The sequence below is a fragment of the Xenopus tropicalis genome, chromosome 1 (genome assembly GCF_000004195.4).
Source record: "Xenopus tropicalis strain Nigerian chromosome 1, UCB_Xtro_10.0, whole genome shotgun sequence".
Taxonomy (NCBI): Eukaryota; Metazoa; Chordata; class Amphibia; order Anura; family Pipidae; genus Xenopus; species Xenopus tropicalis.
In genome coordinates, this window is record NC_030677.2 from 31,999,395 (window position 1) to 32,026,839 (window position 27,445).

The window sequence follows — 27,445 nt, forward strand, 5'->3', positions numbered from 1 at the left end:
CGTTAGGACACGCCCACTCTCCATTTCAAACTTGGACAAAGAAGTGATAGGATCTATAGGGAGCTCCAATAAAGGGGCCATTTTTACAGATAGGATTAATTTTTAGCACAAAGTGAAACCAGCACCGTATATTATTCATAATTGCCTACAAAATTAGGGTTTTCCCATTTATCCTATATGTTTCCTTTAAGGTCCCCATACTCAGGCCGATAGTAGCTGCCGATATCGGTCCCGACGGGCCTGCCCGACCGATATCTGGCCTCAAATCGGCCAGGTTAGAAAATCTAGTCGGATCGGGAACCGCATTGGCTCGTTGATGCAGTCCCCCGACCGACTTTTCCTATACCTGCCGTTATAATTCGAATTACCCTGGATTCTCACGATATCGGCCACCCGTATGTGGGGGATATCGGGAGAAGATCTGCTCGCTTGGCGCCATCGCCAAACGAGCGGATCTTATGGTGTATGGGGTCCTTTATGTGCCAGTGGATGGCCAGTTAGCACTGATTTAACCAATCAATCACATGACAAAACATGACCCAGTTCTTTTCCATGAAGGCTGTCTATGTAACTATTATTATTATTATTATTAACACTTATTTATAAAGTGCCAACACATTCTGCAGTGTTGTACAATAAATATTATTATTTATACAATGAGCGTAAACTTGAGCCCAAACTTAGCAAAACCTGATTATAATTTCTGACACCAGACTACAAAGTACTTATGTCATCAGCTTCATTTGAGCTGAAGCAGATGGATACGATAATTTCTGAAGATCGCAAATATACCTACGAAAACATCGTATTAGTCACGATAATATCGTATTCGCGATCCGAAAGTCACAAAATCGGAACGATTGTAAAATGCAGGAAAACCTTTCCGACTTTGATCCTTCTGTGCATGATTTTGGAAGCCTCCCATAGGAATCAATGACACTCTGCAGCTCCAACCCGGCCCAAGGAAAGTCTCCCATAGGGCTCAATGGTACTCTGCATCTCCAACCTGGCCCAAGGAGACTCTCCCATGGGGCTCAATGGCACTCTGCAGCTCCAACCTGGCCCAAGGAAAGTCTCCCATAGGGCTCAATGGCACTCTGCAGCTCCAACCTGGCCCAAGGAAAGTCTCCCATAGGGCTCAATGGCACTCTGCAGCTCCAACCTGGCCCAAGGAAAGTCTCCCATAGGGCTCAATGGCACTCTGCAGCTCCAACCCGGCCCAAGGAAAGTCACAATACCGAAGCTTGAATGAATCCGAAACTTTCGTACTCGGTGCAACAATACGATTTTGTTGCAAAAATTTTGCCGCAAAGTAGGAAAAGTCACTTAAAAGTTGCGCAGGTACGAAAAAGTCACCGAAAATACACCAATTGAACGCTTGGAATGTTCGTGGATTAGTAAATGTACCCCTTGGTCTCATCAATTTTGGCTATACAGCCTGTCCATTGACATACATACCAGGCCAGTGGATGATTGGGTTCAATAGCCCACCGGCCTGTCATATACATCCATTTGGACATAAATGCCAGGTCTGCCGGCCATTGGAGCAAATCATCCACCAAACCACCAGATCACAGATGATTGGATGTCTCAAAATGTCATCTGCTGACAAAGCATGTCAATGAGTGCCTGGGGACTGGGCCATATATTATATACATATACATATATAATATATGGCCCAGTCCCCAGGCACTCATTGACACACACATATATATATATATATATATATATACAGATATATATATACACAGGCACCTGGGTGCTTGTACCTGGGGTTACAGCTTTAGAGAAAGTGGCCCACAGGTGCCTAAAATGAAAAACTAAAAAAAAAAATTCCCCTGCCAAAGGACACTTGTGGCTTAACCCACAGACAGAACTGAGGGGGGGACCTCTCATTTTTGCACGGTATGCAAACTGCACTGCACATGTTCCAATTGCCAAAGGGAGAGTGCTCTAGCACCTAAGGTGCTGGATAAAAATACACAGCAACTGCTTCTCATTGCCAAACGCTCATTGTCTGGTCCAATCTCGCGAGATCTGGCGGAAAAGCGTGCGCTGTATAGGAACTCTCGCGAGACTAGCCGCAGTTCCCACGCCAGGGCTGTGTGAGAGCCGGGGGGGAGAGTGAGTTGCCCAGTCTCCTCCTTCTCACTTAAATCGTGCTGAGTGAGAGAGCGCAGGCGGCCCAGCTGGCCTCACTAGCCTTGAACTCCAGCTGCAGAGCCCTAACTAAGTCAGCAGCGTGTTGACAATTTTTATTAATAGTGCGCGGCTTTTTGCGACCATCAGTAAGAGAAAGGGAATCGCAGCCCATTTTCCTATGAAATGATCAGCTGGTTGGGCAAGTTGGTCGCACATGTAGATGGTCAAATGGTTTAGTCAGATATGACATTCACGCAGATACAAGGGAATTAATGAAAATGAGCGAATAACAATAATAAAATCTGTTTCTAGTTAGCAGCTTTATCTTAGACGATGTGAACTGATTTTTGGCTTTCATATTGTTAAAGTTAAACCAGGAATATTTCTGGCACAGAAAGTCAAAATAGATACTGAATGCCTGCAATTTTTTGATTTACTTCCTTAAGGTTCCTCGTGTAGAATACAAATACAGTGCTGGTTGTAGAGCAGGACATAGTGAGCACAGCATAGCTACATTCATTAGCCACTTAGGAGATATTACCCCAATATCAGCTTTTTTGCTCAACAGTTGTTTCTCAGAGCTGTCGAGCCGGTGCCCTATTTTTATTCGTTAATAAGTAATAGCTCTGGATCCATGTAAGATACCCTATCACCCTGACTACATCACTTGAAAATTCAAGGACAAGTTTAAAAAATCCAGCCAGAAGGGCTAAACTGATTGCAGTTTAATAAAAAAAAATGCAATTTTTGTATTTTGTAATTTATGTATTTATTAGATGTGTCCCTAAATTTTCAAGTGATCTGCTCACCCTAGGAAGGGGTCCCTCAACCTTTCTTACTCGTGAGCTACAGTCAAATGTAAAAGACTCTGAGAGCAACACAAGCACCATAAAAGTTCATGGAAGTGCCAAATAAGGGCTGTGATTGGCTATTAGGCAGCCTCTATGCACACTATCAGCTTACAGGGGCTTTATTTGGTAGGAAATCTTGTTTTTATTCAACCAAAACTTGCCATCAAGTCGGGAATTCAAAAATAACTCCCTGGTTTGGGGGCACTGAGAGCAACATCCAAGGAGTTGGGGAGCAACATGTTGCCCCTGAGCCACTGGTTGGGGATCACTGCCCTAGTGTAAGATTGCTAAGAGGACCTGATACATTTCAAGTGGAGGGCTTATAAAAAGTGTTCTGCTGAAGAAGAAGCAGCTTTTTAAATCCATCTGTCAGCACAGCTCCAAAACCCTAAGCAGCACAGAGACCACTATACAAAGTGGCGTATCTGACCACAGGGTTGCCCAGACTACAGCACTTTGAAAAGACCTACCAAGGCTCTACTTATAATAGCAGTATAAAACTACAAATATCTTTTAAATAGTAAGCTTCTGCACAAATGAGTGTGTGTACACCATCTTATTACAGCCACTATGGCATTCTCCAGAATACTTTTACATTCGGTTTGCTCCCTTGAGAAAGGTTGGGTTTATGAACCAATAAAAATATTTATTTTTTGGCAAGACCTGTTGAGTGTTATAGTTTGTGAGAATCTATATTTAGCAACTCTACAAATATACATATTTGTCAGTGTGGAATTGTTCTGCTTGGCGCACGTACACAAGTAACCAACAGTCCCCTCAGCTCTGCCAGAACCTTTCACGACTTGAGACGCTGTTTGGAGGCGTGGCCAATCGCCAGAAGGCGGGGCCCCGGCAGCAGCCCCGCTCTCGCGAGGTTTGGAGTTTTGGCGAGAGTTTGTGGAAGATGGCGCCTGTTGTGACAGGGTAAGTCTGGGAGTCAGGGCGGTTGGGACGGGATGGGAAGATGGGCTTCGTGGAAGCTACGGAGCCAGGGAGAGGCTTAGGGGTGGCTTGGGGATAAGCGGGCTATGAAAGCTAGAGAGCGGCCGGCCTGAGCCCCGCAGCTGTGGGAAGCGGAATGTGAGACTCGCATCTCTGTGTTTGTGCCTTTATTTGAACTGTGCGCTGCTCCAGCTCAGTGTGTCGGGCAAGAACATGCGTGTGTTTTATGCGAGAATCGCTATATGTGTATGTGTGAGAGATAGAGAAGCCCATCCTACATGGGTCTTATGTGTGTGCTTGTGTGTGTGCTTGTGTGAGGCTGGCTGTGTGTGTGTGTGCTTGTGTGAGGCTGGCTGTGTGTGTGTGTGCTTGTGTGAGGCTGGCTGTGTGTGTGTGTGCTTGTGTGAGGCTGGCTGTGTGTGTGTGTGCTTGTGTGAGGCTGGCTGTGTGTGTGTGTGCTTGTGTGAGGCTGGCTGTGTGTGTGTGTGCTTGTGTGAGGCTGGCTGTGTGTGTGTGTGCTTGTGTGAGGCTGGCTGTGTGTGTGTGTGCTTGTGTGAGGCTGGCTGTGTGTGTGTGCTTGTGTGAGGCTGGCTGTGTGTGTGTGCTTGTGTGAGGCTGGCTGTGTGTGTGCTTGTGGGCTGGCTGTGTGTGTGCTTGTGTGAGGCTGGCTGTGTGTGTGCTTGTGTGAGGCTGGCTGTGTGTGTGTGTGCTTGTGTGAGGCTGGCTGTGTGTGTGTGTGCTTGTGTGAGGCTGGCTGTGTGTGTGTGTGCTTGTGTGAGGCTGGCTGTGTGTGTGTGCTTGTGTGAGGCTGGCTGTGTGTGTGTGCTTGTGTGAGGCTGGCTGTGTGTGTGTGTGCTTGTGTGTGAGAAACATGAGAAATCCCTCCTAGTGTGTGTGTGTGTGTGCTTGTGTGAGGCTGGCTGTGTGTGTGTGTGTGCACTTGTGTGAGGCTGGCTGTGTGTGTGTGCTTGTGTGTGAGAAACATGAGAAATCCCTCCTAGTGTGTGTGTGTGCTTGTGTGAGGCTGGCTGTGTGTGTGTGCTTGTGTGAGGCTGGCTGTGTGTGTGAGAAACATGAGAAATCCCTCCTAGTGTGTGTGTGTGTGCTTGTGTGAGGCTGGCTGTGTGTGTGAGAAACATGAGAAATCCCTCCTAGTGTGTGTGTGTGTGCTTGTGTGAGGCTGGCTGTGTGTGTGTGTGCTTGTGTGAGGCTGGCTGTGTGTGTGTGCTTGTGTGAGGCTGGCTGTGTGTGTGTGCTTGTGTGAGGCTGGCTGTGTGTGTGTGCTTGTGTGAGGCTGGCTGTGTGTGTGTGCTTGTGTGAGGCTGGCTGTGTGTGTGTGCTTGTGTGAGGCTGGCTGTGTGTGTGTGCTTGTGTGAGGCTGGCTGTGTGTGTGTGCTTGTGTGAGGCTGGCTGTGTGTGTGTGCTTGTGTGAGGCTGGCTGTGTGTGTGTGCTTGTGTGAGGCTGGCTGTGTGTGTGTGCTTGTGTGAGGCTGGCTGTGTGTGTGCGCTTGTGTGAGGCTGGCTGTGTGTGTGTGCTTGTGTGTGAGAAACATGAGAAATCCCTCCTAGTGTGTGTGTGTGTGTGTGTGTGTGCTTGTGTGAGGCTGGCTGTGTGTGTGAGAAACAGGAGAAATCCCTCCTAGTGTGTGTGTGCTTGTGTGAGGCTGGCTGTGTGTGTGAGAAACAGGAGAAATCCCTCCTAGTGTGTGTGTGCTTGTGTGAGGCTGGCTGTGTGTGTGAGAAACAGGAGAAATCCCTCCTTGTGTGTGTGTGTGAGATGCCTTATATTTATGTGTGTGTATAGGGGATTCACTTATTTGTGTGTAACATACCCCAGCTTTAGTCTGGGTGGCTTTCAGTTGGCCAAAAACCAGCCTGTATTGTGCTTCAGAATGTCTGAGGGGGGCTAAGTATTGCAACTGTGCTTACACACAGCTTAACTTTCCCCATCCCTGTGTGTGTGTCATTGTTACCCCTCATTGTGGCTGTGATATGCTTCATATGTGAGTGTTTCCCCCAAACATCCCTCCCCTGTGTTAGTGTCCCTTGTAGGTGTGTGAGCCATTATCTGCGTGAAGTCCTTGTATTTGTGGGATACTCATTCCATGGTTCTGTGTGTGTGTGTGTGTCGTTCTTTATCTGTGTGCTTGGATCTGGCATCTATTGCTTCTGCTGATGTGCGATTCCTCTCTATTTGTGTCAGATCCCTCATTGCTGTTAGTGAAGTGTTGTGTATGTAAACACACACGTCTAAGAGTTGACTTGTTTCTGTGTACCTGAAAGATTCTTCTGTGTGAGCGATACTGCAAGCAGGCCGTAACTTCAGGGGGTAAAGACGCTGCAGCTGCGGGGGTCCGGTGGGGTGCTCGCTGCTCTATTTCATAAAATGTGTATTAAAAAAAAAAATCTCATTACCAAAGTTTAGGGCAACTTAAAGTGATTTTACAGTGGATGCCTTTAATATCTAGTTACTACTAGATATCTGAGGATCCTTGTTCTGTTTGTATCTCTGCACTTTGTGGGAAATAGGCTCTTTGGCACTTTAACATCCCTTGTCACGAAGTGTAAACTTTTATTTTCTGGTGCTTGTGTTCATGAAGTCTCATAGCAAATGTAACTCGCGTAATAACCTAGGCTTAATGATTCTTAAGGAAAGGTGCTGCAAATTATTCTCTTGTTTTGGTTCCCCAGGGTATTTCCGTTTCCGATGTTCGTGCTAAAGTAAATAAAGAATATTGTTATTAAGTAAAAATAAAAAGTAGTTTACATTTTTACAAATATTTGCTTATGCCTTTTTAGAGCAACATAATGTCTTCATTCGCTGGTAGCTGCGATATGGGTAGTGTCTAATATTTTACATTTGTCTTACACCAGTATGTAAAGGAAACATTAGTCTCATGAGAAATAGAAGTATGTTACAAAATACTTTTATGCAGCCACAGCTTTAATCTTGTTTGTAGTTCATTCCTGCGTGCATAGCGGGGTCTTTAGCCTCTTTAGGATAAATTTGGTTGGGCTGTTAGGCACTTTTCAACCATTGATCCCAACTGTCTATGTATGGCAACTATCCATTCTTGGTGCATTAGCAGCTTTGCTTTTAGTGTGACCATTTCTAATAACCTTGTCTGACCAGTGAGTCTGCTTACTGAGATACCAGATACCAGTATACCTTCAACTGGCCCTATATGCACAGGCATTTCTTACAATTTGATCAAAATTATGTTATTTTTATCTCATGTAGGCGCTGTTGCTAAGCTTTTTGGGTTAACTGGTGGCATTATATAGCAGTTAATATGCCACAGAAATGGGCCACTCAGTGACATAATCTTGATCTGGTATGTGGTTGTAAGTTGTTCTTGAACTTCACAGGTTTAACACTGATTCATTGTAGGTTATGAAAGATACCCAACTCAGCCTTTATATATGATCTGTTGTGTGAATATAATGTCTACATACACTATGAAGTCTGTGTAGCTGTTGTCCCAGAGAAGCTTAGATGTGTTTCTTGATTCCCATTCCTAAAGTGAGGGCCATAGAATAAATTATAGCTTAAAATAATGTGTAATGGATTTTAAACAGGTTTAACCTTGATTTACATAAAACATTGTTGATGTGGGCTTTAGGGTGTATTTACATCCAAATTTTAGAGTGTATTAAAATTCTGTGTACTTATTCTTTACTGTCTAAGGAAAAGTACCATGGGTATATTTTTCTAGAGTAGCACCAATGTGTTAAAACAAAGGCTATATGGATAACTAAATTGTCTCTATCTGTTCTAGCTTACTCTGGTAAGAACAAAGAGTGCAGTGTTTATGTGGGTTTTGCAGCTTGTTGCTGTAGTGAAGCTTTGTGCTGACGTTACAGCAAAGTTCCCAGTGATAGGCTGTACCAACAAGGTGCATGGTTCTGCCATTGCTCACCTGCTTAATTCCTATTGCTGGCCATATGGCAGCACTGGCCATCAGTGTCCCCAGCGGCTTCAAGAGAACATGGCAGGACACTTAAGGTGTCTGTCTTTAGCCTTAAAACCAAAACACAGACTTAATTTCCCGTCGGTTTCTGCTCCACCCAAATATTGACAGTGGAGGTGTGCCTTCTGGGAATTCTTAGAAATGACAGCTAGCTAGACACTCTTGTGTGACGTGCGCATACTTGGTTGCCACTATAGAGCAATCGAAGAGAATGAGGATCAGGCAGATTGTATGTAGATATGTTGCCTCTACTTGCCTCTGGCTGTGCTTTAAAAAAAATCTATAGAAATGTCACCAGTCCCTGAAGAAGATGTGAAAATTTACAAGAGGAAATAAATCAGTCATTTAGATCTTCAGCACACATACACAGCGTTAGGCTCAGGGCACATGGCATGTTGGCTCCGCTGCTCTCAATCTGCGTTTGGTTTGCAGGCTGAGAAGCAAATCCACTCCCTTACGCATCTGATTAAAACTGCACTAACAAGTACTGCTTACGCCTCCCTCCAGCTACATGAAACGAAGCTGAGCAGGGGCCGTCTCAAAAATGTCTGCCTTTGCATTATCGGGCAATGCCCGCTTGGCTCTGCTTCATGTAGCCAAGCAGAGGCGGAAGCTGTACTTGTCAGTTTAGTTTTACTGAGGTGCGTAGGGACGCGGGTCCGCTTCTCTCAGACTGCAAAAGAAATGGCAGGGTAAGGGCAGTGGAGCTAACACTCCATGTGCCCTCAGCCTTAGGGATAAACTACACTGGATATCTGAATGTATTTCATTGAGAAGAAAAAAGTATTTCAGTCACCATCAGCTTTTAAATTGTCTGACGTAGATGTAGCTTGTAACATACAGTATCTGATGTCAATTCTTTTGTGTAGTTTATACATTAGATTTTTCAGTCCAATTATTTTTTTTATCCCATGCAACTACATCCGACTTGTGGAATGCAATCTGTTGATCTGACACCATCTTACAAAATCTTCCATGTAGTTTAGTTCTAAAGTGCAGTAGACTAGTGTGGGTAAGAATGAGTGTGTGGCAGAGGGATAACTCCTCATGTTGATACCCCTGGTCCAGAGTAGAAATATGGAACTACAAATCTTAACATCTGTAAGACAGCAATAGATCCCCTTATGTTACACTCTATTGAAAGGTCTGTGTTTATTATATTGTTGTAAAGTGCTGCATTACTTGCTGCCACTATATAAATAGTGAAAATGCCATTAAACCTGCATGCACTGCCATCTTCTGATGGTACTGACTAGTACATAATAGCAAAAGCTTGGTGTAAACAATTAGGTCTTTAGGCCTTTTTTTAAGTCCTTGGATTTTCCTTACAAACTTATTTGTAAAGGGTTTTCAAGACATTTATATTAGAAAATGACAGTATTTTGCATTTAGTCAACTGAAAAGTTAGTGTGTTTGGGAGTAATGGAAAATTCACTTTCACATAAAACAATCTTTGCAACAGGCATAGACTAAAGAAGGTGTGGAAAGTAGGAAATGTGATCTTAAGGGGGAACTATAGCTCTAGACTCCCAATGAGATATCTCTGGATAGAATGCATCATTACATGCTAATGTGTGAATAGGCAACAATGCTGAAGTTTTGGGGGTAATGTATCCATAGACAATGGCACTGATCTTTGAGAGGTGCACAAAATTAAAATAAGAGTTTGATTTCTCCCTTCTAATCATACATGTGCGTTCAATATCTTTCTAATACAGGAAAGTTTTATATAGACATGACTATGGTACAGTAAAGCAAACTTGGTACTGATTGGCTGACCAGAGTTTCTGGACTATTCCTTATAATGCATATATTTCTCATTTTCCATTAGATTTATTTGAGCAGTTTCATTCTACATATCCAAATCATGTCCTTCCTTTTCTGACGGAAGTGTGTTGCACCCCTGGTGCTGATTGTTTGCACCCTATTCTTATTTTCTATAATGATAGCTTTATTCAGATTTACAGTGTAGGTTTCTTTTACTTAGAGAGAAAAATCTTACTTGAATAAAATTGGCCCAAATGAGGTTGTTGGCCCAGTTTCAGAGAGGAAAGCTATTTGCGAGTGTAGGGACTGTTTGACCATATGTATAACTGCTTGTGTGTTTTGGGAATCTTTAAAGTATCAAATGTGACAACAGCTAAATTGTTCCCACTTGGGGATTTGGTTGTTTGCATATTTGTTTTATAGTTGTGCATATTTGGTATTCGACTGCTCAAGCAGCATTTTCTGAACTTGGACAAAGTCTTAGTTTTCCCTGATCGAATGGATTATGCAAAAAAAATAAACATGCACAGACTAGTGGAAATTTCAACCCCTGGGAATATCTGTTTGGCCTCATTTTGTATATTGTGGTATACTCACACATGGTGATGTGATGTATTTAGCAATAATTCCCATTTGTATAGTCGTATATAGAAAGACTGCTCAGCTGGCTTCTGATTCTTCAGGGTTTTTTCTTTCAGGAAACGTGTGATTTTTCTGGCCCCCCCTTTTTTTTTACCTTGATGTATTTTGCCATTGAGTAAAACTGAGTAGCAAAACCCCTTCTGTAAATACTTGACCTGGGCTTCTAATGTTTGGAATTCAAATTTTTGTAAAATAATCCCAAAAATTCATTGAGCAGTAAGGTATTTTGTAAAGTGTATATTTATGGGGTTTTTTTAGAACACGCCTGACTATGTGTGATTAGGGTTAATTCGTAAATTGCTGCTTGGTAAAGCTGTGCATCCTTTATAATTTTTCTTGATTATTTTCCTGTTTTATTGAAGTCCAAGATATATTTAACATCCAACAAAAATCTGCAATTTTTTGTCTGTATGTCATTTACATATAACACATGCAAGTTAGCCTTTATGCAGTGTAATGCCTTCTTTTGTTCACTTTATTAAAGCTGGTATTTGGGCAGGTGAAGTTGGCCAGTTAATAACCAGACTATTTTAACTTTCACTTGTGTGTTTGGGCTTGTGCCGAGAATACGCCCTTCTACTGTAGATTTACCCTACCTTGTGCCTGCACCCGAATTAATGAAATACGTTTGGGTGCAGGCACATGTAGCCGATATCCGCCAAAAAAACGCAAGACTTATCTTCAGTGGATATCTGTTACATGTGCCTGCACCCGAGCGTATTCCATTCATTCCGGTGCAGGCACAGGTAGGAACTTATGGTGCTATTTTCGCCATACTCTAAGGGGCAGATTTACTAATGCACGAACGGACCTAAAGGGTCAGAATGCGTTTTTTTCCGTAATGATCGGTATTTTTGCGATTTTTTTTTAGTTGCCGTTACGACTTTATCGTATATTTTCCACGACTTTTTCGTTGCCGTTGCGAAAAAAATCGGTTTGGTTTTTCCGCCGTTTACAATTGCTCAATACGAAAAAATCGCGATGGCGACGAAAAAGTCGCGCAAAATACGAAAAAAATGCGAAGGCGACGAAAAAGTCGCAAAATTTTCGTTTCCAATCCGATTTTTTCCCATTCGGGATTCGGATTCGTGGATTAGTAAATGTGCCCCTAAGTGTGGCATCAGCCTTAGACATTTGCTCATTCCAGCCTTTATAGATTACATTTAGCCTTACTAACTATATTCAGTTAGTATTCATTATTTGTTTTTCATAGTTTTTGTATTATTTGCCACCTTCTTATTCTTTGCAGCTTTCAAATGGGGGTCACTGACCCCTGAGCCAAAAAACTACGAATAATAAAAAATGAAGACCAATTGAAAATTTTCTCAGAATATTACTCTCTACATCACAGTAAAAGTTAACTAAAAGGTGGACAACCCTTAAGCTGGCCATACACGCACCGATAATATCGTACGAAACCTCGTTTCGTACGATATTCGGTGCATGTATGGCGAGTCGACCGATATCGCAGGAAGCTGATCGGGCCAGTTAAAAGATTTTGTTCGGGCGCCATAAAAGGCGCCTGACCAAGATCTGCCTTCAGTGCTGAATTGGCAGAAGGAGGTATCCTATTATTTCTACCTCCTTATCTGCCTGTTTCAGCCCTGAAGGTTAGTGGCGGATCTGACGATCTTTTGTGCGACCATCGTCAGATCACCACGTGTGTGGCCACCTTTAAGTGAGGACAGTATCCCCTGTGGTCACAGTAGTAGTTCTGTTAACGTCTGTAGAGATTATTAAGTGGGCCAATAAAGGGAATTGCCAGTGGAAAGGATTTTCGGGGAGATCAGTCGCGGTAGCAGACATTTATCGCGGGCGACTAGTCTCCCCATGGGACATTACCCTTATTATTTCTCTGCCACTTATCAATAACACAGTATGTAGACATGAAACCCAATGCTAAATTCAGTTGTGTTATTCTTAGCTGTTTTGTTTAAACAATGGTGTTTGCATTAGTAACTTTGCATTAACAACTTTGCATTAGCCTTTTCTTAAGAGCATACATTAAAGGAACAGTAACACCAAAAAATGAAAGTGTTTAAAAGTAACTAAAATATAATGTGCTGCTGCCCTGCACTGGTAAACGTTGTGTGTTTACTTCAGAAAGTCCACTATAATTTATATAAATAAGCTGCTATGTAGCCATGGAGGCAGCCATTCATAGGAGAAAAGGCACAGGCACATTGCAGATAACAGATAAAACACTATTGTATTCTACAGAACTTGTCTGTTATCTGCTATGTAACCTGTGCCTTTTCTCCTTTTTTCCAGCTTGAATGGCTGCCCCCGTGGCTACACAGCAGCTTATTTATATAAATTATAGTAGTGTTACTGTAGCAAACACACCAGTTTTACCAGTGCAGGGCAACAGTGCATTATATTTTTATTACTTGAAAGCTCTTTCATTTTTTGGTGTTACTGTTCCTTTAATAACACAGTCTAATGGCCAGTAAAAATAATACCACCTTCTCCTGGTTACCTAAGGCACAGTTTGTATAGTTACATGTTTTTGGTAAAACCCCATTTTCTTTTAATTGTCTGATCTTGTTTTCCACAAATACAAGGTAAACTGTAGCTATGGAAGAACAGTCTTGTGATAATTTGCTTGTATGAATATTTGATCTTCATTCAGTCAGCATATATAGATAAAGGTATAATTAAGGACAACGTGTCTGCTATCATTATTAAATTTTTATTTATCAATTAAAAAATTTGAGGGGTTCCTATTATGACCTGTATGAAAGCACTTGGCCTTCAGCCATTAGATGGTTGTGGAACTCCTCAGGGGCTTTTAATATCCTTATACCGGTACGGGATCTGTTACACAGAATGTGAGGGACCTGGGGTTTTCCAGAATTGGGGTATTTGAGTAATTTGGGTTATCATACCTTAAGTCTGCTAAAAATCATTGCAACATTAAATAAACCCAGTGGGATTGTTTTACCTTCACTAAGCATTAGGTATATCTTAGTTGGGATCAAATACAAGGTACTGCTTTATTACAGAGAAAAGGGAAATAATTTTTTTTAAAGTATACGCAGCATAGCTTTTGAGGGGACCCAGAAAGAAAATGACACAGTGGGGACAAGGGTAAGGTGAGTGATGGACACAAAGGTAGTGGCGAAAAGTAGGAGTTAATGGCTGAATGCTCTTCTTAATGATAGCTTGGTGCTCACCCCACCCTCTGTGGTTATGCACAGATGTAAAGTGACGATAAGCCTCTGTATTAGGTTGTATTCCGAGTGTTTTCATTCCAGGTCTAGACAAGCTAGTGGTTTTAATTTGCCCTTGGTTCCATTTTTTGTAAAGGCTTCTGATCTAGTGTGAATAGGATAAGCTCCTTGAACATTTGAAATTTCCATTGGACATACCTTTTTATTGGGTATTCGTATTATGGTAACCATTGATGATGTAATGGATCACTCTATGCGGTAAAAGTTTTCAGGTCATTTATTGAAAATGGATTCAAGGTTTAATAACTTTCCCTGTAATGAAACTTTTAATCTGTGTGGTTATTCCCTAGTGAGTTACGTGCAGTGGATCACAGGGGTGCACCCTCAAAGATAGATTTCAGATCTTGCTCTTACCTAGAGTTAGAGTATATATAGCCAAAAGTATCTGGACACCCCTTCTAATAAGTGGAATTGCTAAAATAGGTGTATAGTAAGCATATATTGTATGTAAGCTCCAGAAACAAAATTAGCAGTAAAACTGGTCATACTGAAAGGCCCAGTGGCCTTTAACTTGAAAAGTATCATAGGATGCCCCCTTTCCAGCAAGTCAGGGGTCAAATTTCTGCCCTGCTAGGGTAACCTTGGGAGATGTAAAACTAAGTACTAAATTGTTCAGTATGAAAAACTGCATCTCATATTCATACATAGTTCAAAACTGACTCTGTAAGCAGTGCAAGTTAAGAACTATTCACGTGGAGTTTAAGAAGATACAAATATCTGAGGGCAAACAGCCGTATGCAAACCTAACATTACTGTGCACAGTGCCAAGCTTCAGCTCCAACTCAACATTTTGCAGATGAACGGAAGCTGACACCCCTCCCCCCGCGCCCCCCAAACAAAATGTTCTAGGAAACATTTACAGAAGAACAGGGCTGTTATTAAAGCAAAGTATTAAATCAACTTCATATTAATAACCTTGGTTTTAAAAGTATGTGTTAGCAGGTGTCTAGTTGATTTTGGTCATATAGTATATATTATAAGTATAAGTATATTATAAGTTACAGTCTGGGACCTATACAGCTTTCAATTTATTTTAAGTCCTAAATTAGAGTCTACAGTGACACAATATACAGGAATTGGACTTATTGAGCAATAAGTCCTGTTTAGCCCGTGTTGATGAAATGCATGTCAGCCTTTATAGATATGCAATGATCAATAGCATAGCTCTGTTCTGACCATTTGCTATATTCCCACACTGGTTTTTTTTGTATTGGAAGTCAGTAAATTGGTAAACAGACTTGTCATAAGATTGTATAAGATTGAAATTTGTAGCTGTAAATAGATGCATTTCTGTAGAGTTTTTTTTTTTTTTTATTTAACTTTGGTAAAATGTTCAAGACAATTATATTGTCTGTTACTAGTAACCCTATGGCGGCATGGGGATGATGCTATGTTTAAACAATTAAGGGCATGCAGACACTAGCCAGAGGGCATAGACTACGTATGAAAAGTAGTTATTTTATTTTCCTGGTGTGTCTGTACAGGCGGAAGAGGAGAAATAATACCAAAAAGTAGCATGTGAAATGGCACAGTGAACTAAAGTAAAGTTTGGCCATGCACATACCGATAAAATGGCTTCATGCGATTTTCGGCCGTGTGGGCTCAGAATTATGGTCCCGATAATTTTCGTAGTATGGCGATTGGTTGTTTAGTTGATCAGCCAGTCAAAAATGGAATTGCCCTTCGTCACACGTTCATAGTTATTTTTTTTCACACTGAATATTTGTATATTGTGATATATTATTATATTCATAAATGTACATTGTTGTGTGCTTAAATGCTCCTTAAAAAATCCATCTGTTAAATGATATTGCTGCTTGAGGTTGCAACCACAGCGCTCCACAATTGCATTAGTCAGGCTACATCTGTTGTCTCTCTCTTCTGCACACCATCTGTAACTCCAGCAGTCCCTGGTGTCGAGAGTGGAGTGGTTAAAACTCCTGTTTCTGTGTCACACAGGGGATACACTGACACCACCATCTATGACTAAACCAAGAATTCTGGATTATTTCCCCAAACTTTCCAATAAGTCTTCATAAAAAGGCAGTGCTTACACTGACAAAATACAGTTCAACATTCACTAGACATGGGTTTCTGTTAATTGAATGTTTATATGTTTTTTTTTTTCATGTAATGCTTGTAAAATATCTGATATCTTCAATATCCATCTTGTGGCCAGAACTGAAATGACTTTTTCAATTGCTAGTTTACGGGAAACACAAAGCGACAGCCTTTTCACTTTTACTTGGACTCATCTTATCATAGCTCACTGAACTAGTGTATTTATAATGATGAGAGAAAAACACTAGCTGTTTTGAAGGTGATTTTGTTTTTTATTATGCATTCACCAACCAGATGTTTCTGTATCCCTGTAAGTTCATTGCTGGAGCTTGCTTTTCTTGCCTTTCTGTTCTATTTGTAAGCACTTGTGAACTCATACGTAAGATAATATGGTTTACATTTCCTTTTGTTCCTTAAAATTATGATTTTTATTTGTCCAGTTTCAGTTTCTTTGCTTCATGGCTTCATTTTTTTATTTCAATGTATCTGTCCTGCTTGTTTAAATGTCAAACTGAGAAGTTTAATTTACAGAATGATAGGTATCATGGACTGGCGTTTTAATTTGGACTGTCATGTCAGTTAAAGGCGACCTGTCAAAAGTAAAGTCCTTTGCAAATTAAACATGAAACTCAAATTCTTGTTTTTATTAAAACATCTGTAAATAAATGTCAATCTTATGTTGCCTGCCCTGCCTCAATGCATTGTCATTGCACAAGATTTATATAATTTATGTTGTGTAAGTAAAGTTTTAAAGGGATTTGGAATTATTTCTTAATGTAACAAGTCTTTTTTTAGCATCAGTTCCCAGACTTCTTTACTCTTAGTCCATCCTCCCATACTCCCTAATACATTTGGTTCATTGGTCTTTTTACACTGTAAGGGCTGTGACAGACGGGGAGATTTGTTGTGTGGCTAGAATGTAAATCGCTGGTGGGATGTCCTATGCGGCACAGCGATTTGCCAAAGTTGCCTTGAAAGGAAACTTTCGGCGCCACATATACCCCCTCACTGACGATTTACATTCTAGCTGGTGGGATGGCATATCGGGGAGATTAGTCGCCTGCGACAAGGGAGATTTGTCGCGTGGTGACTAATCTCCCTGTCTGTCACAGCCCTAACACTGGATACTATTTTTCTGTAATGAACTATAAAGATCTAGCAGGCAGCTCAGTATACAGAGGGCGTATCTGTGGACTAGTTATTTGTTTACCTTCTCAGTGAAATTGGAAAGCGATAGTGGTTTCAGTTTCTTTGTCCTGTTTAGAAATAATAAAGTTTTTTGTTTCCTGCACTTTCTATACTTAATGCTAGTATAATCCAAAACTTGCCTATATACCTGTACTTGTAGTCAGTAATTCCGTTACCTTTCAGAAAAGTGACTGATAAAATCAAGGGAATTGGTGACCCTTTGAAAGTATTGATACTGGACTGTTGTGTGGACTTTTATATAGTTTTCCCTCCCTGCAGCTCAAAATTAAAGCATTGTTTTAAAGAAATGTAACACTAAATTTTTTTAAGTAAAAAAGCTATTCTACCCTGATCAATTAATCGAGCCTAGCTTGACTCCTTCCTATACAGAAAGAAGGCTAGGCTTGATAAATTGATCGTCGCATAGTGAATGCTGCTCCTTCCTTCGCCATATCGCCGTAGTTCAATTGACAGGAAGCCAAGTTTTAGCAGGTATTTTCTATTAAAGCATTTAAAATACTAAGTGGTTTGCAGGATAGGGTAGTTATTGTGCTGGGTAGAATAGCTTTTTTACTTAAAAAATGTTAGGGTTACTTTTCCTTTAAAGCAGAAATTTTAGTTTGAAATTAATCTGATCATGGACCTTTACACCCCTCTGTATGGCAAGGCTGCCTCGCTCTGGCTCATCTGATTGTATCCTAATTGGTCCTATGGAGACCTTTCAATTTAGGACTTCATCAGCCTACTTCTAATTGATATTGATCAGATTTACAGGCCAATAAGCTGCTTCTAAAGGGGTCCAAGTCAGTAGGTTATATTAGCCTATATATGGCAATTAGTAACAGCAGTAATTAAAAGAAGTTTTTAATGTATTACTGCTGGCCTTTTAAAGTCTGACACACATTTTATTTCCTCAGTTTCATTTCTACTGTTCAAAACAGAAACATCTTTATTTTAAATACCAAATATAAGGAACTCTCCTCTTTCACTACGCGATGACATACATAAAGACTTGCATTTTAATGGATGCGGTTAGTTTCATTGCATTTAGGGACTTTTGCATGCTTTGTGATATTATGCATGCCGCACTGTAAGAGTTGTCCCTCCTACCATGTGGAATATGTTTTTGTGCTCTTTACACTCACGGTAGGCTGACCTTAGCATGAATTTAGTTTTCAAATATAGTACTTTATCCCATATGCCTTTGTTGCCGTGTCAGTACTTTGCCAAAGGATTCTAATGCAAAGCAATAGTGCCATCACCTTTCTAGCTGTACTTTTAACCTGCAGACCTCAGCATGTGATGAACTAGCGTGCACTGGCCAACGCTTGTTGGCTAGTGGCAAGCAGTTATTCTTTTCAGTTGCAGATAGTCACATTGCGTGATGTTTGTGGCTAGCTTTGGATAAACCGTGAAGTAGTCTATAAAATTTTTCTTGTTTTGCTATCTGATTGAATATCAGTAATGGGCTTATTTATCGTTTTCCAGTTCATGAATTGGAGAGTTTTTTTTACTAATTCGAATAAACTCACATTTAAAAAAAAATTACAAATGTTTGCTTATTTATAAATATAAAATATATAATAAAAAAACTTAAACTCAAAAATCTCAAATTGATAATATGGCTTGACTTTGACTAAGACAACTCCCTTTGACTTTTACAGAAACTTGCAAGCATTTACATGCTGAATATTTACACTCAAGTTTTCGGGGTTTTTTTGCACTTAAATATCGGACATTCAAGTTTTTTAAACCATAATTCAAATATTGGGAGTTTTAGCATTTAAAAACTCTAATCATGGGAAAAATTAAAATCAAATGTTGAAAAATTACCCTCTTGGTGTCTGATTTCATTAGGGGCAGCACTATACCATTGAACTACAGTCTGTAATGCTGTAACTGAATTTCTCCTGTATATATTTGTGGTCCCTGGCCTCCCTGCAATTTGATTGGATCAGTGGAATGTGGCCGTCTACCTTGCATCCACAGGGAACTGTGTCTGCTTGGTTGGCTTTTACTAAGCTTATCCAAGCCAATGTCCATTATAATCAGGGACAAGTGCTTCTGGTCTAGGGGAAATCATTCCAAATTGTATTATCTTAATCATGCTTAACAAATTTTACTTACACTTATAAATTGTTTAAATCTTTCCATCATTCTGTTGGAAATCACAAAAAGAGCATATGGGTAGATGCCATTTTGTTGAAACTTATTAATCTCATGCATGCGCAAAAATGGGGGACCTGGTGCACATGACCATGCATTGGCTACACATTTATAGACAGTAAGGGGGACAGTAAGGGGCATGTGAGGAAGGCAGTGACATCAAGGAAGTGCTGAAATGAAAGTGAAAGTAATTGCTGTGCCTCAGTCATAAAGGCTGGGATGGTAAAATTTGATTGAAAGCTGATATTTTTCAGTTATTATGTGACAGGTATGGATGTTTCAGTAAAATAGGAAATTGGGTTTCATTATTGATTTAAAACTGGCTTAGAATACAGCTTTTCATGTCTTGGTGACAGGTCCCCTTTAACCTTTTTGTTTTTCAGGCCATTCAAAAATGTGGTTTATAACTAATATGCCGTTGAAAAATGGGACTTCAATAATATTGTGCTACTTAAAGCTAAATTTCTGTTACTGGTTTGACAATGGTTTAATCATCCTTCCAATTGAATCAGCAACTTCTGAAGCATTGTGGGCACTCTGTTCCAACATCAGTGGGAACACGTGAAAGTGTTTCCATATTAAATATTATTGTTTTTTATGCTTTATAACTAATCAGGTTCACACGGTAGGCCAGTGATCCCCAACCAATGACTCATTAGCAACCTGTTGCTCCCAGTAGCCTCAAAGTAGGTGCAACTTTTGGAAGCACAGCCTACTGCAGGCTAGTAGTGTACATGGTTCTACAAAATAGCCTATTGCAGCACTATGCTGTCAAAAATAATCTTTCGTGCTGAGTGAAACAAAGCAAATCCTATATGGAAGTTATACATGTTTAAACTTTACTCCCTGATAATTGGGAGCTTCATTTATATTAGAAGTTAGATATATGCAGATATATGTGAATGCATACAAGGGTGATACACTTTGGCCACACACTGAGCAGTTAAGAGATGTACTCATACTAGTCTGATGGTCACAACCCAGTGTAACTGCCGAGACACAGAACTTCATAAAAAGGTCGGAGCCTCAAGGATAAATGGAAATTGTGGATTGTTTACCACCATGTTTTGTTCAGCTATTATCTAGCAATACTGACAAAGTTCTCTTCATTGATAGGAGCATCAGTAGCACTTTCATGTAAAGTGAAAGCAGATTGAAGATTTTGTTGAATCCTACACATGTAAAGTCCCTTCCCTCCCACTATAATATTTACTAGACAGTGCTTCTTCATAGCAGATAAGAATAGCCGGGTTAAATATTAGACAGACGCACACATTTCCCCCTAAAAAAAAATGGTTTCGTTTTCACGTACAGGACATAGTAAAGCAATTGCTAACTTTTTAACTTTTCTTTTTAAGAACTGGCATGCTTTTTCCAGTATCTTAATTGGTGTCCCCTGGCTTTCTTGACCTTGGGTCATATTTTTGGATATTGTTTAGTACATGCATTATAATGGTCTCAGCTTTGAGCCCTGCTTATGCACCCTGATATCATTATTATAGGCATTTAAAGAGACTGAAATTATTATGAAAGGCTGCAGCAATTCTTAATTATAAATGTATCACTTACCCTACGCCTGTAAATGGCAAGTATTCTAATGTTCTGGGAAACTATATATGCAATGATTACAGGTATTGAACCCGTTATCCAGAATGCTTGGGGGCCTAGATTTTCCGCATAGGAGATCTTTGCGTAATTCAGATGACTATACCTTATGTCTACTAAAATATAATTAAAAAATTAAATAAACCTAATAGGATTGTTTTGCTTCCAAATGAGGATTAATTATATCTTAGGATATAAAAGTACAAGTTATTGTTTTATTTCTAGAGAGAAAATGGAAATTATTTTTAAAAATCATAATTGTTTGCTTGTAATGAAGTCTGTGGGAGATGGCCTTCCCCTAATTCGGAACTTTATGGATAACGGGTTCCCAGATAACAGATACCATACATGTACTATATTCCTGAATCCAAGGTGCTAGAAGTGATTTATATATTTTAAAACTTTTAGTCAAAAGTATAGATTTTTTTTTTATTTTATTTTTCTAAATACATTTTAGATGCTCATCTCTAACATTTTTTAATAGGCTTCTCAGGTTTGATTTATCACTTAGGTTTATGTAAGCATCGAACCAACAAGGAGATCCCATTATGGCATTTATGGGACCCAGAGAGGTAGTCATACCATCATGTAGGACTGAACATCATCTGAACATTCATCTGCTGATCACCTATTCACATTGGGTGCAAAAGCTTCATCTCCCTGTTATTTCCATTTGCTCCATCCACCCAGGAAGAAAGTGCTTGATTAGGTGAACTTTTAAAGTGGTGGTTCACCTTTAAATTAATTAAAATAAACAGCGATACGATCCTCCATAAAAAGCAAATTTTTTATTTGCTCAGCTAAACCATCAGGCATTGCACATTTCGTGTATTTTTAGTATAATGTAGAAAGTGATACTCTAGTTTATAATTACCGTAAACATTTTTTATTATTTGTATTTTAATTATTTTGCTTTTGTTCGGCAACTTTTCAATTTGGAATTTCAGCAGCTATGTGGTTGCTAGAGTCAAAATGACCCTAACAACAAGGCAGTGGTTTCAATGAAAGACTGGAATATGAATAGGAGAGGGCGTGAACAAATTGCACTAACAAAGTTGTAGCCTCATAGACCAATACTTTTCTTTGGCTGCTGGGGGTCAGGGACCCTTCCATTTGAAAGCTAAAAAGAGTCAGAAGAAGTGTTGGATGGGCATGATTTGGACTATTGTTGTGTTAGTGCAGGATGGGCATGATGTGAACTATTAGGTTTCACTGGTTAATTGCTATATTAAATATTTGTGGAACTGTAGCTGAGTAGCTGATGGATTAGTGTTTTCATATGTGAGCAGCAAAAGAGGCCCCAAACCAAAAATTTCTGAAAACCACGGCTGTAAACTGGAAGGAAAATAGAGGGTTTCTAGCTTGACTTAGGATTTGTGTGAGCAAATACTTTGATTAATGATTTTTTGGAAGTATAATAAAGGAAGTTCTGGAAATACCATACTGGGTTTATTTATTTTGACACTTTGCTTTTTTCCTCCTCATCCATCTTTTTCTGTCTCTAACCTGGCTCAGAGTTTGGCTTAGCTAATAGTGAGTGGGACCAGTGGGAGTTTATTACCATCAAGAGGAAATTTTCTGTTTTGGGATGTTGCCTTTTACTTAGTAAGACCTGTTACCTCATCAGTTACTGAGCTACCTAAGCTGCAATCCGAAGAAAAGAATTGCGTGTAATATAGAAAATTTTCTTTGGTTAAGGGATTTTTCAGACCATATAACTTGCTAAAATAAAAAGTTGAACACACTTGGTTTCTTGTCATATTATAAAATTAAATGTATACTATAAAAAAAAAATTCTATACTTTTGACAGTATTTAAAACTTTAAAAGTTTTAAAATGATATACTGATGCCACCCCCTCCTCCAGGGTTTAATGGGGGGGCCAGATGCGGCCTGTGAGCCACCAGTTGGACAGCACTGGGTTAAGGAATTACAAAATCGTAATGCCTAAGTCTGATTGGGCAGATAGACCGGTGAAATAGTAGGCAGAAGACCAATGTTTTGTTGAAAAAAAATAAAAAATAGTTGTTGACCTCATCCTGGGTTAAAGTGATGCTGACACGAAAAAACAACTTTTTAAAATATGAATCTACATAAAAAGTTGCCTATAGGTCATGTTGATTATTTTTTGCTGATAGGTTTGCTTTTGTATGTAATTGTTACTTGAAATCCCAAAACCTGACTGTTTTGCCAACCTGACTGTCCCTTCTCAGCCTGACAGTTACAGCTTCTAATGCTAACGGCCCCCTGCTGGACAAATATGGCAGCCCCCTCATAGAGGAACATGGGGGATCAGATAGGGAATGTAAAAGTTTGGACAAATACTTTTATGGCAAAATTATAAATAGCATGCAAAGGCAATGTTATGACAATGTTATAAAAAAGGTTTAATTTCTGGTGTCAGTATCACTTTAAAGAGCAGTCCTTTAAATGCAATATCAGTATAGGATCTCTAATCTAGATACCCATTATCCAAAATGTTCTGAATTATGGGAAGGCCATCTCCTATAGAGTCCATTTTATGCAAATCATTCTAATTTTTCAAAATAATTTCCTGTTTCTCTACAATAAGAAAACAGCACCTTGTACTTTTGTGCTTACTAAGCTGCATGAATCCAAATTGGTCGCAAAACAATCACATTTGTTTTTATTATTAAATCATTTATGTTTAAATGATTTTAGCAGGCTTAATGTGTGGTGATCGAAACTACAGAAAACCCTGTCTCCTGAGTGTTCTGGATAATAGATCCTATTCCTGTATGTAGTTGTTACCTTTCTCTTTAATGTAGCTTTGTATTTTATTGGGGCAGTGACAGGTTATATGTTATTTTTATTATATATAATAATGATGGTTATTAAAATGTGCTTGCTACATAAAAGTTCCTCTTTTGTAATATTTTGTATATGATGAATATACTTATCAGCTCACAGGTTGTTTTGCCAATGTTTATTTGTCTCTAAGAGACGTCCCCTAATGTTACTGTGAATCATAGAACCCAATATGTGTAAATATTGTCATTTACTGTTTTCATCCTGCAGTATGTGGTTACTAAACCCAATTGTGGAGAGTAAATATTTTTTTTTTTTTTTTGTAAAAAGCACATATACACAATGTATACATAATGTATACTTAAAATTGTTCTTTAACAGAAATTCCTTACACTCACCTTCTAATGTCTGAATGTTTTTTAATAAAATGTGCTATGATTTTTTGAATAGTGAATATTTTGCAATGTCGTTTTTAAACTGTATAGATTCTTTTCACAGTGAAAATGTTGATTCTGTATTAGCAAAAAGAAAGTTTTCAGCCAAGCTGAATTCAAACCTTAAAGGCATATGACTTCTGGACAACTCAATGCTAAATTTTTTGTTCAAAATGTATGCAATTTTTAACTGGTTCTCTAATTTGCATAGGCACATTAGTGTTTGGATTAGATTTTAACTTTTAGACAACTCTTTTGTGGTGAATTTGGTATTTTGCCTAATTCGAGCATTATGGGTTTGGTGCTTTTAAATCTTTTTCTGACGTTCCAGGTTTTCCCTTCCTTGGATTTTAGAAGGGCACATGCGTGGTACATAATTTATGAGAAAGTAATGTACTGTGCTTGTCCCTGGCAGTCAGGGAATTTGGTAAAACTGGCAGTATGGTGCTCAGCATAGTGAACTCCAGGGCTAAGGCCAGTGTATAATTTTGAAGCAATAAAGTTGGATTGTTATTATGGTAGTATGATGTTTATTTTTTAAGAACTAATAGTTGTATCAATGGTGCCCTAATATATATTCACCAGGGAGGCGGAAATAATTGTTTTTCAAATCTACATGGTGAAGGAAGTCTGTAAACAAAAACAGCTACATTTGGCAGGTTTTGTAATTGCCTGTGTTGGTATAATTGACCAGATTACACATTGCTGCAGCAGGACAGCTGACAGATGTCTGGTTCATGTAAACATGACCTTGTTATAAATGCCGCTAACCCTTACAGGACAGTGTTTTTCACCCCTTTTTGAAACCTGGAGTTCCTGACCTTTTTGCAGTCATCTACCCTTCTTGTCTGTGTAATTGCCTTGGTTCTCAGTAAAGAGGAAATGCTTCCACCTACAATATGCGGTTAGGTTTCTTGCTTCACAAGTGCAGCTAAACAGCATTTGAAATCTGACCTTCACACTTATGTATGAGACAGGGCTGTCAGCAGGTTATGATGGATTGGAGGCTCCATACCTTGTTTAGAAATGGTTTCAGGTAGGAAAATGTTTTGCATTGCATTGATAGTGTATTCTGGTCATATGTTCATATTGATTTCCTTACAATTCTGGCACTGTGGTCTGCACTGTGGTTTTAGTTGCAAGTATTCTTTAGAAATCTGGGCTGCTTTTTGGTTTCTGCTTAAATGAAAGCTACACTTTAGTAAAAATCATACAGGTATGGGATCTGTTATCCAGAATCCTTGGGACCTGATTTTTTCCGGATAAGGAATCTTTCTGTAATTTGGATTCCCATACCTTAAGTGTACTAAAAAGTTAATGTAAATGTTAACTAAACCCAATAGTATTGTTTGGCCTCTGATAAGGATTCATTTTATTTGGATCAAGTCCATGGTATTGTTTTATTACTATTACAGAGAAAAAGGAAATCATTTTTAATCATTAATCATTTTTTTTAAAATATTAATTATTTGATTATAATTGAGTCTATGGAAGATCGCCTTCCCGCAATTTGGAGCTATTTGGTTAACAGGATTTCGGATAACTGGCTCCATACCTGAACTGTACAATTTGGCCTTAATTAAGGTTCTGCAAATAACTTTCATCAGCATGGTGTACCTGTAGCACAATTAGCTTGGAATAATGTAATTGCATATCTCCTGTAATGGGAATATTGCCTCTATCTGTGTCATTGCTGCCAGTAAGAATACCTGTGTACTTTGCAGAAGTCGCTGATAGAGGGAGCTCAAAGCAGAGCCGTGGTGCCACTTTATTGTGCTTATTAGTGCTCCTTTCAAGAAACAATGGTAAACGGTGAAAATGTAAAACTATATAGGGGTGTAATATCAAATCACACTTCATGATGCTACAGAAAAATACACATTACATAAGATACTGTTATTTGTACTTTTGAAGCATTAAGAAAAATGTTTGTGCTTATTTTGTTTCATAGGTGTAAACTAAGGGTACTTTAAAATGCATATATATATAATATATTATATTATATAAAGCTCCGAATTACGGAAAGCCTGTCTCCCATAGACTACATTTTGATCAAATAATTCAGAATTTTAAAACTGATTTCCTTTTTCTCTGTAGGAGTAATAAAACAGTACCATGTAATTGATCCCAAGTAAGATATAAATAATCCTTATTGGATGCAAAACAATCCTATTGGGTTTAATGTTTTATTGATTTTTTAGTAGACTTTAGGTATGGAGACCCCTTATCTGGAATACCCTTGGTCCCGAGCATCCTGGATAACGGGTCCTATACCTGTACTATGTCCCATCAGAGCCCTAGATGCAGCTGTACTTGATAATAAAGTAGTGTAAAACCAAAAATAAAATTTTTCACAGTGCAAAAAAAAAAAAAAAAAAAATTAAAAATGTAATTCTAGAGCAATTCCCAATATACATTAATTTATTATTTTTTAGTGGTTGTTAATGTTAAATGTTACTAAAGTGTCATATCTGTCTGTCCCCTTCTATTCTCTGCCCTGTTGGTTCTGTTTTTAGTAGCAATGTAGCAGAAGCCAGTCCCGTGAGGTAAGCTGGTAAGGCTGACTACTTCTCCATTGTTTCGAGAGACAAAACCAGCAGAAAGGGATATAATAACTACTACTTAAAGATAACTTCATTTGAATTTTTGAATGACTACTTATTAGGCATTCATTTTATTTTTGTGTTTACGTCCCTTTTAATTTTACTGCGGTTACTTCCTTTTTCAAACAAGTTTTGCTATCAGCCCTAGTTTGATGGCAGTTCTTTGCATGAGATACTGGGTTAGGCTGGCCATCAGGACATAAAGTGATATTTCAGTATAATTACATGAGCAGCTGTATATTGGGGCTAGGTCTGCATTTAGAATACAGGAGTATGTATGACAAAAGACTGATTCTGTAAAGCAGTGTTTTGTGCGCCAAAGGCATTTTTTTACCCATAAGATATGAGTTTGTATGTTCTCCCCATGTTATTTAGGTTTCCTCCCACGTTCAAAAAACAGACAGGTTAATTAGTTCCTGTACATAGTGTATGCAAATACGATATGGATTTAGATATTATTTGAAAGATGTATAATGTCTTTAAAGCACTGCAAACTATGCATAGGTGCTATATAATATAAAAGGGTAATAATAGGTAGTCTAAGAAGATATCCCATTGGTAAGTATAGGCCAATGTTCATGTTTACCATACAATGGGTCACAAATACCATCTGAAAAGGTCATTGGAGTGCATTCTGCTGGTCATATAATTCTCTTGGAGGGCCACATCTGGCCCACAGGCCTCCAGTTTGGTAGCCCTTCCCTGGCGCCTTTGCTTTTTCTATAAAGCAGGTTAAAAAAAATATGTAAAAACTTAGACATAGAGATAGCAAGCATGACTTCAGCAAGTATGTAAGTAAGGAAATTATCTTACAAAAAAAAAAAAAATAGCAAAAAGGATAAAAATAAAACAGTTTGCTGTGCTGCTTGTGTTGAGCAGTGAGTAATCGGAAGCTAAAATGCAAACCTAAATTCTCACATTTTAAACATTCATCACAGGACTACTGAATCTCCCAATTGTGATCCAGAAAGGAATGGAACCTGTTTGGGCTTCCTGTATGTCTCCAGTTTAAACCACCCCTTCTCAGTTTTCCAACTCATTGGGGCTTGAAATTGTCCTACAGTTCTAGACA

General features: G+C 39.1%; 1 protein-coding gene across 3 annotated transcripts in view; it reads left to right on the top strand.

The window, feature by feature from the left end:
- The first annotated feature begins 3,736 nt into the window (after positions 1–3,736).
- The window catches only part of rbpj (recombination signal binding protein for immunoglobulin kappa J region), a 62,590-nt gene continuing 38,881 nt past the window's right edge, over positions 3,737–27,445 (top strand). Inside the window, exon 1 of one of the 3 annotated variants that reach the window (XM_031895356.1) lies at positions 3,737–3,917. In XM_031895356.1, coding sequence (XP_031751216.1) covers positions 3,898–3,917 — 20 coding nt within the window. In that variant the 5' untranslated portion in view covers positions 3,737–3,897. Of the gene's footprint in view, positions 3,918–3,962; positions 4,074–27,445 lie in introns of those variants that run through there. The other 2 variants (XM_018089590.2, XM_031895355.1) reach the window with 2 other exon arrangements.